Source organism: Adiantum capillus-veneris, chromosome 2 (assembly GCF_014529385.1).
Source record: "Adiantum capillus-veneris isolate H3 chromosome 2, ASM1452938v2, whole genome shotgun sequence".
In the NCBI taxonomy this organism is placed as follows: domain Eukaryota; kingdom Viridiplantae; phylum Streptophyta; class Polypodiopsida; order Polypodiales; family Pteridaceae; genus Adiantum; species Adiantum capillus-veneris.
The window spans coordinates 7,917,648-7,931,995 of NC_140932.1; the positions used below are offsets into that span (position 1 = coordinate 7,917,648).

The 14,348-nt window shown below is 41.2% G+C and overlaps 1 protein-coding gene across 2 annotated transcripts; it reads right to left on the bottom strand.

Annotated features, from left to right (window-relative positions):
• Positions 1-546: 546 nt before the first annotated feature.
• On the bottom strand, positions 547-3,252 carry LOC147462335 (uncharacterized). Of its 2 annotated transcripts, XM_086483580.1 has the most exons (5): positions 2,992-3,252; positions 2,790-2,865; positions 1,507-1,882; positions 985-1,094; positions 547-849 (listed from the first exon to the last, which is right to left on the bottom strand). In XM_086483580.1, exons 2-5 carry the CDS (start codon positions 2,790-2,792, stop codon positions 823-825), a joined length of 516 nt encoding a protein of 171 aa, XP_086339706.1. In that variant the 5' UTR covers positions 2,793-2,865; positions 2,992-3,252; the 3' UTR covers positions 547-822. The 2 variants fall into 2 exon arrangements, with proteins under 2 accessions (XP_086339706.1, XP_086339700.1); XM_086483574.1 differs by lacking the exon at positions 2,992-3,252 and having other exon boundaries at positions 2,790-2,959.
• Positions 3,253-14,348: the final 11,096 nt, after the last annotated feature.

A 14,348-nucleotide genomic window follows, 5' to 3' on the forward strand; every position in this document is an offset into this window, starting at 1 on the left:
AAAGAAGCAGGACAAGAAGCAGAGAGCATCCTGCTTAAGCCTCTGCAACCCTGAAGGACAAGATGCACAACAATATCGCGAACAGACCATTCAAACAAGCAGGCCGACAAACAGAAAAGTTTGCATACAGCCAAGCAGAAAGGCACGCCAACAACAAACAAAACACAAGGAGCAACGAGACAAAGCACAAAGCAAAGGGAGAGAAGTCGAACATGAGTCGAAGCTGCAGCCAGCAAGGAATTGAGTGCAACAGTACAGATGGCAGTAGGAATTGACGAGGGGCATGCGTTCTAGGCAGTCTGAATAAGGAGTGCACATGCAGGCAGATTGCAAAACAATCCATATAACTCTCTCTCTCTCTCTCTCTCTCTCTCTCTCTCTCTCTCTCACACACACACACACACACACACACACACACACACACACACACACACACACACAAACACACAATGACAGGACTTCGCATGCCCAACAGCAGTTATCGAATCGTGGGGATGAACAATGCATTGCAGCAAAGGCTTTGAGACACAATGCTTGCAAGAGCTATATACAAAACCCATTTCAAAGTGAGTACTTTTGATTCCACAAATTGATCAATATAACAAATTCGCACTTCGTGCAAATGGGCACCACAAAACACTTGGTGAACAGGGTGTGTGATGTATTTACAAAAGAGGCTATCCATAAAGGGACACCATTGTACAATGTATCCCCTGTCCTTCCTTCAGGGCATCTCCTCTGTATATACCAAGAGGGAGGAAGCCCGTGTATGTAATATATTTCACAATTCCGGATCACAAAAAAGGCTCCAGGTTTGCAATCCTAGGAAGTCTCGATGATTACCATCTCCTGTAACAGCATATATAACATTTCATATCACCTCTCTCTCTCTCTCTCTCTCTCTCTCTCTCTCTCTCTCTCTCTCTCACACACACACACACGAAGCCAAGCACTAGCTCTCTGAATGACGAGTTATCTATGTACCTTATCACAGATAGGGCAATGGCTACTTCTCTCCATCCATTCGAGAATACACGCAAGATGAAAATGATGTCCACATTTGGTCGGGATCTTTGGATTCTCGTCATCATAACCTGCAAAAGTGAGACAACATCGGCACCATGGAAACCCGAATAGAAGACCAGACTGTAATAGCCAGCAAAGACCGTTTGGAATTGCATGGTGTATCAAAAGATTATCACCAAGCAAAATGCAAATGAGAGTAAATAATTATATGAAGAGCACCAAGAATAGATTTCCATAAACAAAATTAGAAGAGCCAGAATACTTGAATTATAATGAACAATTCATGTTTAATCTAACTATAATGAACAATTTATGTTTAATCTGCAAGGAATGTTGAAATGGGTAATAAATTGTCGCAACAAGATTGATTATATGTACAAGATAAGATCTATTAATATTTACACCTGTGCATGAGAAATAACTTTCACACGGACTTGGCAAAACACGCTCTCAATGTAGACAGACAGGAGTAAAAATTACCATCAAGGCACGTTGGACATATGTCCTCGTCATCTAGCAACGACGTAACGGCCTCTGATTTTCCACTCTTGCTTGGCAGAGGCAACTGGCTAACATTGGGCTTTTGGTCTCTTTCATGCTCTTTGACTCTGCTTTTTTCAATAGCACTTTGACCACTCCCGCTACTGCTTCTGTATTGAGTCTCCGCAATTTGTGTTTGTAGCAGGGTGCTTCCCACTTTCTCATGTCGTAATGAGCTGCTCACGGTGCTCACATGTCTTGTCCCTGCAAGAGGAGCGTGGGAGTGATTCCGCACTGATGGGTCTTCTTCTGAAGATTGCAGTAGTGGCCCCGAAGTTTCGTCTTGCTCATCTGATCTATGGAATAGAGCATCACACTGCATCAACAAAAGGACTCGCATTGGTACATCACGATAAAACCATAGATTTATATCCTCGCAAATTAAGTAGAAATTTTGTATAAGTACTAGGTTCTCAGAACAGACTTGGCAGCATTAATTTTAGTGACACGACTCAATCAAAGAACACAGCTCATCCTAAAGGCAATCAAGAACTCACTGCTACAATATCATACACACACACCCACACCCAATTCATCCTAAAGGGTACTGAGAGCATGCTACTCTCATAATGCTTAAGACATTTCAAACCCTTTACATGCCTTTTTTCTTTCGTTTTTGCTTATAAGGATTTGTTGGTGGACAGCAGCATTACTCACAGGTATACTGCAAAGGTAACTTTGAAATTGCCTCAATCATGGACACAAAAATCTGGACCGGTCTAAGCTTTCTGTAATGCAATATAGTTATACCAAAAATATGTTCCTGAGATCTCTGTATATCAAACTCACTTTCATGTCTGCCCCGAAAAAATCCTTAATTTCTTAACAAGAAACCTGCATTGATCATGAAGATGGTGAAACCACAGAAGACATTAATGACGGCCACTTTTCCCATTCATCTATGAGACCCCATGTCCATTTTCTCTCCAAGGATGCTCTTTTTAACCGATGATGACAATTTTAGCGAATCCTGCATAAATGTGGTCTCTTTGCGGAAATGTCCTTAATAACCAGCCACTAAGCTTGCAGCCATATCTGCTTGAAAACGGCCAGCAATGACCCTAATCAGCCATACATCGCACTCCGCATGCGCAATTGCGGTATTACTCTCTTCACAAGCACCAGCAACTGCTCCCTGCCTTAAAAGAATGTCATGGCCCAAGCTTGCTCGTGTTGATCCCAGAATGGCAAACACAAAAAAAGAGACTATGAACGGAGCATACCATTCCGCAGCACGAGATGATGCGTCGGCAACGGCAGCGCCATCCGGAGGCGCCATCGCTGCCTGCAGAGGCTCTCCTGTTGCCATCTTGGAAGAAAAGATAGCTGAAGCACGCGCCCATGTATGTGTTGGGGGGGGGGGGGGGGGGGGGGGGGGGGGAGAGAGAAGAGAGAGAATCAACGGTTATCAAGATCCGATCTTACCAAGTAGAATGTGTGGGTGCGTGTGGGTGCCCAATAAAAGCGAGGGAAAAGCACTCGTGCCCGCCACCCTGACTGTTGTATGCAGCCTGTGGGTGTGTGTGGCGCTGCTCTTCAGAAATGCCGTCACGAAGGGAGGAGAGAGAAAGGAAGGACTTGCCAAGTCGGGACACCTCCTCTCTCTAGAAACACTCTCACTCGGCTATAATCAATGTAGGCGAGGTGGCTGAAGGTCGAGAGTAACCACGGCCCTGGCCCCTGTTATGACCTTGGCATTGTGGACCATTTCAGCATTTTGTAGGCGAGGTAGCCTAGATGAAGGTCGGGATTAACCGTGGCCCTGTTATGACCTTAGCATAGTGGATCATTTCAGCATTAATTTGTACTAGAAGAAGTCTTTTAGAAGAGAAGAGAGGAGGCTTAGGAAATTTTATTATTTCCAATCCGAAATTTTTGTTCTAGACCATTTCAGCATTTTGTAGGCGAGGTAGCCTCGATGAAGGTCGGGATTAACCGCGGCCCTGTTATGACCTTAGCATTAAAAGGATCATTTTAGCATTTTGTATTAGAAGAAGTCTTTTAGAAGAGAAGAGGGGAGGCTTGGGAAATTTTATTATTTTCAATTCTTGTTTTTTTTACTTTGGCAATGGGTCTTCTCATTTCTCATTCTTTTTTTGTTTTAGATGACTTTGCTTCTGTTTTATTTATTGGGCACTGCTCTTGGGTAGAAAGGGAGGGTATATGCAGAGGGAGTTTCAGCCAGTCCGTGTACAAAAGAGCACCCTTCAAATTTTCAAAGGTATGTTTTATTTTTCTCCTCTTTAATCTATACGAGTGAGACTCACTCCGCCTGCGGCGGCGGCATAAAGAAATCAAAGATAAGCCATACCTCACAATACATATAGAATAATACAAAATGAAGGAAAGCATCAAAAGTAAACTTCTCATAGCATACATGATTTGGTTTGAATCAAGTGGGTGTGTGTGTGTGTGCGACGATTATTTGTGATCACATTTGGTACAACCGCAGTACCTCCGGTGGTGCTATGTACATATGGTGAGTGAAACTCCGACAAAGGAGCCACCAAGACAACAAAAAAGAAGAGAAGTTGTCCAAAAGTTATTAGTAAAATCTTTACCCATCACTACACTTAATTTACACAATAAATTCTTCCATATCCCTCAATTATTTTAATTATAGTCCTTGAATAAGGAACGACCAAAAATAGAATGGCAAAGACCCAAAAAAAACTCAAGCTTACACGTGGAATACCCATGGTCCAATGTTGCGTCACCTACTGTATATAATTTTAGTAACCATCCGTCACAACCAAAACCAAGTGAGGACACTGCATTTAAAGGATTGTGTTGTCCCACCTCTCTCTCAGAAACATGTCCTAGCTCTGTTTGCTCATCAATTTCCAGGAAAACATGGTAATACCCAACCAATCCTTGATAAAATGCCGACTCGTAGAGACCCATTAGTAGATAATCTGAGTAGTAATGATTCTTGCACAATAATCAACACAAATCAGTCTGAATATGTGTTCAAATATTATATCAAAGACAAAAACGAAGAGAACATCTAGATTTTATTATACCTTATCACCTCAATTTTGTCCATCAAATGTACCACCTCATTCTCCGCTACAGTTCCTCTCCTTAATGGTGGATCTGGCTATGAGATTAGGACTCATCATCATTCTATCATTAGCATCATCTTATCTTCTTCAAATATGAAGCATTACCTAGAACAAAGTGTGGTGCTCGTCCCAATATATATCGAACTATAGATCCATTTTCCATTATCGTTGATAGCTTCTATTGAGGAAAAACACAGACAACCAAGTATATTGGGTTACAATCAAAACAATAGGAAAAAATAAAATGAAAAAATTTCGTATCAAACCTTATATATTTGTTAGTTGTAAAACCTCTTTGTACACAATGTTTTGAGCGTAAACCATTGGCGGCTCTGCGGATTCACTTATATTCGATCTTTGATCATCATCAAGAATTATTTTGATGGCATATGAAGATCTCACACAGGACATTGCAGCATATAGCTGACCATGAGTGAAAACTGGTGTACCTAGATACAAACCCAAAACTTCGATTGTTTGACCTTGTGCCTTGTTGATTGTCATTTCAAATGCAAGCCTCACAGGAAATTGTCTATGCTTCATTTCAAAAGGTAGTCCATGAGAAGCACCTATAATAAAGTTTATTCTAGGTATGAATACCCTTTCTCCAGCATGTGACCCAATGATTACTTCTGCATCAATAATCTTGTGGTGAAACTGCTTGCATATCAACCTTGTACCATTGCACAAACCTTGTAGAGGATCCAAGTTGCGAAGAAGCATAATTGGGGAATTCTCTTTCAATTGCAAAGAGTGATGGAAAACCTCCTCCAAGCTCAAGAGAATTCAAAAGTTTAGTTGTATAAAGAATACTACTGCAATCAGATGAACATACTGAGTCTGCACTCACATATTCCTTGAATATTCCTCACATTTTACCCATGGCCAAGTCATTAATGGTATCAACCTGCTTATTGCGAGGAGCAAGGATACCTCTATCCTTAAAAAACCTCTTGTAATCTTGAATGTGTTGCATATCTCTATATATACAATCAATGGGCCCTTCAAGACTATTTTCTGAAAGAAGCATGTTATTTGGCAATGGGACATGGTCATTCAAATCTCCATGACCATCACCAATACGAAGTATCCAATCTGCAAACTCTCTTGCAAGTGCATTATTTGAGCCTTGAAACACACGCATATTGTCTGTCAGTTGGTCCTTGCTCATTGATAGAAACCCTTATGAATAGGGGTCATTTGAAATATCAATCCTTGATGAAGAGGGGGCATTGATATAGACCATTGATGAAGAGGGGTCATTTGAAAAATCAATCCCATGTAAAGATCTTCGAGCCCTAGATCGTGCAACTTCCTGTCTTGCTTTTCGAGTAGCATCACCTAATCTAGTACGTCTTGCATGTTTAGGAGTCAAAAAACGTGGTCAAGAAGACCCCATCTGTTTCAGTATCAAATAGAGGTTGAATTATTCTCATAAGAATAAAATTAACACATAGGTACTTTATATAGATCACATTACAAATGAATAACATACATCATTATCATCATAGTTTAGAAAGAGACTAATATGAAATAGAAAGATTTAAAACATTCTTAAGAAAATCAATTGTTCTTAACATCATCATCATCACCAAAACACCATAAGTATCATAGCTCATCAATGTTACCATATACATGAGGTAGTGATGTGTGTGAACACACTTAGGACCGTAGGGGCATTTTTTCCGTCACCATGAGGTTTTTCCCCCCGTGCATTGTATACACACCCATCATTTAAGGGCTATCAATATTTCCATTGCACACTAACTAATACACTCTCTATTGTGTACCTTGAGCTTCTTTTGTCTTCTCCAATCTGTGTGTGTTTTCGTGCAACCCTAATTCCAACAATTGGTATTAGAGTAGGTTGCATCCTCCCAAGCTTAGTCGCTAGTAGCTCCAGCACATGCCTGCTCACTTTCTTCGATTTCTATGAGCTTTGGCGGGCGTTCGCAAGTCGAATTTTTTTTGGGTGTGGTCAATGAGCTTAGCTTGCTCAGGATTTCGATTAGGGTTCATTTGACCTCCGTTTCCACTTCAAGCAGTATTGCACAACCTATTTTGTCATTTTGTGCAAAATTTCTAGTAGTGCCATTTTCTGCATAACAGGCCTCTTACAGTCTTATACGGTTTGTGCTATATCGCACATGTTGTTCCCGCTTCGTTTCTACTCTTTTTGGGCAGTTTTCACATCAAGTGCAGGCATTCGCCATGGCCGACAACAACACAGATGTGTTCAAGATGTTGGATAGATTGGATGGGGACAATTACCCTATGTGGGCTTACATGATGCAACATGTTCTTATGTCAAAGGGTGTCTAGAATATTGTGCAGGACATTGATGTGCGTCCTGATTCTGAGGATCATTAGGAAGAGGATGAGGTGTAGGAGGGCCTCTTTATTTTCCATGAGCTTATGGAGGTGATTAACATCTTGACGAATAGGTGTATGCCATGTGTACAAGAATGGTGGGTATGTAAGAGTGGTCAAAGTATGCACTTCCCCCCCACAAAAGGAGGTGGATAATTTTATGATTTTTGTCCTTTTATACCTCCTACATATGATCTCCGATTTGAGTGAGATCATAGATCTACAATCTACACGTCGAGCTCTTTCAATAGATATGCTACATAATATGGTTTTACTCACTAGATTTTAAATTTCATTTTGGGGGGAAACTTTGAGTTCAAATAAACTAGCCATTTTGCCTATTTGAAATCAAAAGCTGTCCTTTGATTACTTTCTTAATACTAAAGGTTTGACTTCCTTAAACTGCCAAATAAAGAGGTCCTCCTATACCCCATTCTCTTCCTAATGTGTAGGCAATGTTGAGGATGTTGCAAGCCTAGCTGCAAGGATTGCTGATATTAGAGTTGTTTTACATACGGTAGAACAAGCTCGTTGGGATGTAAAAGATGCGCATGCTCATGTATTGATTGTGTTGTCTGTAAAGCGCACTATTACTCCTCACATTCGTTCAGCAAAATCTGCAAAACATGCTTGGGATATTCCTGATGGTCTTTATGCAAGTTGCAATGAGGCTAAAATTGCATGCTACGTAAAGAGCTGGAGTCGAAGATTATGCATGAGGAAGATGGTATGGACACTTTCCATGCTGGTGTCAAGGATATCAATGAGCAACTTATTTCTACAGGTGAAGTCATGTCAGATAGTCCCTTGTGCAGACCATTCTTGATGCCTTACCAGATTCTTACCAGACTTTTGCTAGTACTTGGAGACTTATGACCCAAGGAAATCCTAAAGTTGTCAAGTTTGATGCATTGTGCACATTGTTGTTGCAAGAGTCGCTTTCCAGAAAAAACAGGACTAGACAATGTGCAGTTGAACAGGCTTTTATTGTTGCTCAAAGAAAAGGTGGTAACAGTAATGCAGCCACTTCTCATGGTTCTTCTGCGAGTGAAAAATTACATGTTCCTAATGCTTCCGCTGTTGGCAGCAATTCGTTTGGAAATTCTGGTGATAAGGGCAAAAAGAAGATGTGTTGCCATTATTGTAAAGCTAATGATCACTTGATCAAGCAGTGTCCTAAGTTGAAAGCCAAAGAGGCAAAGAAGAAAGAGGGTGGTTCCACTGCAAATGCTAGTTCCACTACAAACACAGCTATGTTGAGTCTTTTGTGAAAGGAGACCGTGATGCTGATGTTGATGCAGAATGGGCTTTTAGTGCAGAGTGTACCTATAATCCTATTGTCCATGATGCATGCATGCAGATTCACATGTGTTGTATTTTGATAGTGGTGCTACAAAGCACATTACCTCACATCGTGATTTGTTCACCACTTTTGAGTCTATCCCTCATGGGAATTAGTTACTTGTGCCAACAATACCTCTTATCTGGTTCAGGGACTTGGAAAGATTGTGCTTACTACTGCAAATGGCAGTTCTTTCACACTTGTTGATGCACTTTATGTACCTGGGATCAAGAAGAATCTTTTGTATGTATTTGCACTTGCTAGACTTGGTCTTGTAGTCAAATTTGTGGGTGAAAGATGTATAGTACATGATCTCAATCTTGGTGATGAAATTGTTGCATCTGGCATTTTATGTCGTGGGCTATATAAGCTCACTTTGTATGACAAGTGTGGGCAAAATTTTGCAAATGCAGTTGTGGATTCAAAGGCTATTTCAGATGCAAAACTCTGGCATGCACGTTTTGGTCATCTGAATTTTGTCTGTTTTCGACGTTTGCAAAAATCTGATATGGTTGCTTCTTTGCCGCCTCTTGAAGCACCTGTCAAACATGTTTGCGAAGGCTTTATTTTGAGTAAGATGCAGTGTTTGAAGTTTCCAAATGATGGTTCAATTAGGGCCACATGCAGGTTGCAGATTGTGCATAGTGATGTTTATGTGCCCATGCAAACTCCGTCCTTGGGCAATTACCTTTACTTCGTGACTTTGATTGATGATTACTCCAAGCATGCATGGGTAAATTGTAGTCTGAAGTATTTATGTGCTTCAAATAGTGCCTGGCTATGGCTAAAAATGTCTCGAAATGTACTATGGGCACCCTCCATTCCGATCGAGGGGGAGAGTATATGTCTCATGAATTTAGTGCATTTTTGGCTAGTCGTGGGATAAAACACCAATGTATAATGCCTTATACGCCTCATCAAAATGGTGTTGCTGAGAGAAAAAAAAGGTCACTTACGGAAATGTCACGATGTATGGTCAAAAGTCAAGCTTTGCCAAATACATTTTGGCTTGAGGCCATCATGTGTGCCACTTATGTACTTAACAGGTGTCCTATGAAAGCTTTGCAGTCTTATACTCCATATGAAGCATGGCATGATAGAAAGCCTTCTATTGAGCACATGAGTCTTTTTGGCTGTTGGCATATGCTTTGTGCTAGGTTTCAAGCCCTAGTCAAGAATTTGTCAGTATACCCGTAGCATGCAACTGCAACTCCAATTATGTTTAGAAGCTTAGCATGGCTAACTTTATATCGTAAGGATTCAACTTAAAAATTAACATAGCGTTCTTTTTTTATTGTGTCAAACTCTTCTCTCTCTCTCTCTCTCTCTCTCTCTCTCTCTCTCTCTCTCTCTCTCTCTCTCTCTCTCCGTCCAATAACAAGTGGTATGAATGTGCTATGTGTTGTTTGGAAGCGGAAAAGAGAGCATATTATGCATTTGAGAACATGTGTAATGTGGGAAACATGAAGTGTTGGGTTCTCAAGAAGTATCTTTTTGATGCATTGGTGACATCGGTTCTTCTTTATGGAGTTGAAGTGTGGGGCGGGAGCATCTCAAAGTCTACTTGGAAAGAGTTTGAGAATGTCCAAAAGCGTTTTCTTACAAACTTTCTACAAGTTAAGACACAAACACCATATACGCTCCTACTTCTTGAGTCAGGATCTCTTCCAATTGAAGTTATGGGCATGGAAAGGGTTGTGCAGTATACAAAAAAAGATGCGTCAAAACCCCTCACATCGACTTTCTACAATTTCATGGGAAGCAAGCAAAAAAATTCAATAGACGCATAAAAGCAAGATCTTGAGCACGGGATGGATGCAAGACATAAAGAAGTGGTTTGGGAGATGGGATGCATTACATTTGCTACATGATGCTTCAATTGACTCCCAAGTGAATGAAGCTTTTCTACAACGCCAATAGCGAGATAGGGCATTGGGGAAATGGAGAAGAGTCAAATCGGTTGTGCACATTATTCTCATTGCAAGTTCAAGTGTCTGAGTACCACACACTACTAGAGTGCTCAGCTTTTGGTCACATCTAAACTTGCTTCTCTCACATTTTCAGCCATGACTTAGGCCTACACACTTTCCTCTCCCAGCCACAGTGTGGGCTCTCCATTGTGACTCTCATCACCACAATTTTGGAGCATCAAGAGTCACTCATCAGCCATACACATACTACATCACATGTAGCTTTGGTCCTATTGGTCATATTTGACCTCCGAGGATGATAATAAAATCTAGCTATCTATCTATATCTTGTTGGAATTAGGGTTGCAGAGAAACACACACAGCTTGGAGAAGACAAAGGAAGCTCAAGGCACACAATAGAGAGTGTGTTACTTGGTGTGCAATGTAAAGATTGATAGCCCTAGAGTGATGGGCATATATACAATGTATGGGGGAAGAAACCTCCTAAAGAGGGAAAAAATCCCCCGGCGGTCCTAGTGTGTTCACACACATCACTACCACATGTATATGGTAACAAATCCCCCCTAGAGTGATGCGGTGAACGAGGGTGGCACATGAGTAGAGGGAAGTGCCATGCCCTGAGGACATGATCAGTCCACAAGGGGGAGTAAGCCCAAAGCTTTGCGGAAAGCTTCGAGCTTCTCACGAGACAATGCCTTTGTGAAAAGATCTGCAAGGTTGTCCTGTGTTGGCACATAAGCCAAGCTGACCTGTCTTGCTGAGAGCCTCTCCCTGACATAGTGGTAATGCACCTCAATGTGCTTTGTGCGAGCATGAAAAATTGGGTTCCTCATTGCAACTGCCAATGCGCTCTGACTGTCAGTGTAGATAGTGTTGGCCGTGTCCTGTCCAATACCCAAATCAGCCATAAGGTGTCTGAGCCATACACACTCAACCATAGCTATGAAGACTGCCCTGTACTCAGCCTCACAACTGGAAGTGGCCACAGTAGGTTGCTTCTTGCTCAACCATGGTATACATGAACTGCCAAGCATGAAACAAAAACCACTTGTGGACACTTGCGTGTCAAAACAACCAGCCCAATCTGAGTCCGAAAAAGCATGTAAATCTGGCGGCAATGATCCCCCCTTGGGATAAAACAAGCCTAGATGTAAAGTGCCACTAAGGTAGCAAAAAATCCTCTTGACAGCCTGCCAATGCTTAGACCCTGGGCTATGCATAAATATGTAGACCTGTGAGACTACAAACTGAATATCTGGCCTCGTGTTGCATACATAAATGAGTCAGCCAACAACAGTTTGGTAAAGAGTGACATTAGCAAGATCACGAGCATCATGTAGACTCAACTTCAAACCTGTTTCTATGGGATAGGCAATAGGTTTGCAATCCTCAAGTCCAAAATTACATAGCAATGTCTCTATGTAGCTTTTATGACACAAGGCAATACCACCATCACACTGCTTAAACTGTATTCCCAAATAATGATGCAACAACCCCAAATCTTTCATCTTGAAAGTAGCATTCAAATCAGCCTTAAATTCAACAATATGTCTCTCATTTGGTCCAGTTATCAGCAAATCATCTACATAAAGAACCACAATGAGAAGTACACCACCCTCACGCTTTACACACAATGTGCTTTCTGTTGGACTGTTACGAAAGCCTTGTTTGACCAAATGAGTGTCAGCTTTCTCATACCAAGCACGAGGAGATTGCTTCAACCCATACAAAGCCTTGTTACATTTTCACACTTTGTCCTCTTGTCCTTTCTTGACGAAACCACGAGGTTGCCTTACATAAACTTCCTCAAATATGTCACCATTCAACAAAGGAGTAACAATGTTTGATTGATGTACATCCCAACCAAAATGAGCTGCCAATGCACATAAGAAATGCACAGTAGTCATACGACAAGTGGGAGAAAATGTCTCTTCATAATCTATGCCTTTTTGTTGTGCATAACCCTTTGCAACAAGTGGAGCCTTATGGCGATCGATCTCACCATCCGGCTCGCATTTCAACTTGTAAACCCACTTCGTACCAATGGCCTTTTTTCCAGGAGGCAAATCACATAAAGTCCATGTGTCATTTTCTATAAGTGCATCATATTCTGATTGCATGGCATCCATCCAATTTTTTGAATTCTGTGCTTCATTAAAAGACAGAGGCTCCTCAACATCATGTAAGCTAGACACAGCCAAATCATAACAATCTGATGCATAAGATGCATGGCAAGATCCTGAACGAGTACGTCTAGACAAAGGTGCATCCAATTTACTATCACGCAAAGTGTGCACCAGCCATTTTGGCATACCTCTAGCCTGCTCATTTTCAGCCCTTTCCTCATCAAGTACATCATGTACATCTGGATCGGTAATAAATTGAATCTGTAACATTTTCAGAAACCCCCAAAGATTGTACATTTGCCTCATTGGAACTTACATTCGTATTTCCACCACTGAAAAGAGGCAACAAAGTGTCATAAATGTCTTGTGAGCTTACATTACTGTCTCTAGTACATGACAACAACAAGGGCTGAATAGAATCTTCCACAAACACTACATTTCGTGAAACTAGAATACGTTTTGCTTGCGGATGATACAACCTGTAACCCTTGCTTTCAGCACTATAACCAACAAAAATACGTTTGATAGCTTTATCATCCAATTTTCTGCGCTGTGTTTGTGGCACCAAAGCATATGCCAAACAACCAAAAACACGCTTGTGCTCAATAGAAGGCTTTATATCATGCCATGCTTCATATGGATTTATAGACTGCAAAGCTTTTGTAGGACACCTGTTTAGTACATAAGTGGCACACATGATGGCCTCAAGCCAAAAAGAATGCGGCAAAGCTTGACTTTTGACCATACATCGTGCCATTTCCGTAAGTGACCCGTTTTTCCTCTCAGCAACACCACTTTGCTGAGGTGTATAAGGCACTATACATTGGTGTTTTATCCCACGACTAGCCAAAAATGCATTGAATTCATGAGACATATACTCCCCCCCTCGATTGGAACGGAGGGTGCCCATAGTACATTTCGAGACATTTTCAGCCATAGCCAGAAATTGTTTGAAGCACATATAAACTTTGGACTTCGCCTTAAGCGAAAATACCCATGCATGCCTAGAGTAATCATCAATGAAAGTCACAAAGTAAAGGTAACTGCATAAGGACGGAGTTTGCATGGGCCCCCAAACATCACTATGCACAAGCTGCGACTTGCATGTGGCCCGAACTGAACCATCCTTTGGAAACTTAGAATGCTGCATCTTACCCAAATTACAGCCTTCACAAACATGTTTGACAGGTGCTTCAAGAGGCGGCAAAGAATCAACCATATTAGATTTCTGTAAATGTAGCAAACTGGCAAAATTCAGATGACCAAAACGTGCATGCCAAAGTTTTGCATCTGAAATAGCCCTTGAATCTGCAACTGCATTTGCAAAATTTTGTCCACACTTGTCATACAGAGTGAGCTTATACAGCCCACGGCACAAAAGCTTAGATGCAACACCAAAACTGAGATCATGAACTATACATCTGTCATCCACAAAATTGACTAAAAGTCCAAGTCTAGCAAGTGCAGATATAGACAAAAGATTCTTCTTGATCCCATGTATATAAAGTGCATCAACAAGTGTGAAAGAACTACCACTAGCAGCAGTAAGCACCATCTTTCCAACTCCCTGAACTGGATAAGAGGCATTGTTGGCACAAGTGACTGAATTCCCATAATGGACAGACTAGAGAGAGGTGAACACTTCACTATGTGAGATAATGTGCTTTGTAGCACCACTTTCGAAATACCACACATGTGAATCTGCAGCAACTGACATGCATGCATCATGGACAACCGGATTGTAAGTGCACTCTGCACTAACAGCCCATTCTGCATCAACATCAACATTACAGTCTCATTTTACAAAAGACTCAACAATTGCTGCATTTGTAGTGGAACCAGCATTTGCGATGGAACCACCCTCTTTCTTCTTAGCCTCTTTGGCCTTTAACTTAGGACACTGCTTGATCAAGTGATCGTTAGCTTTATAATAATGGCAACGCATCTT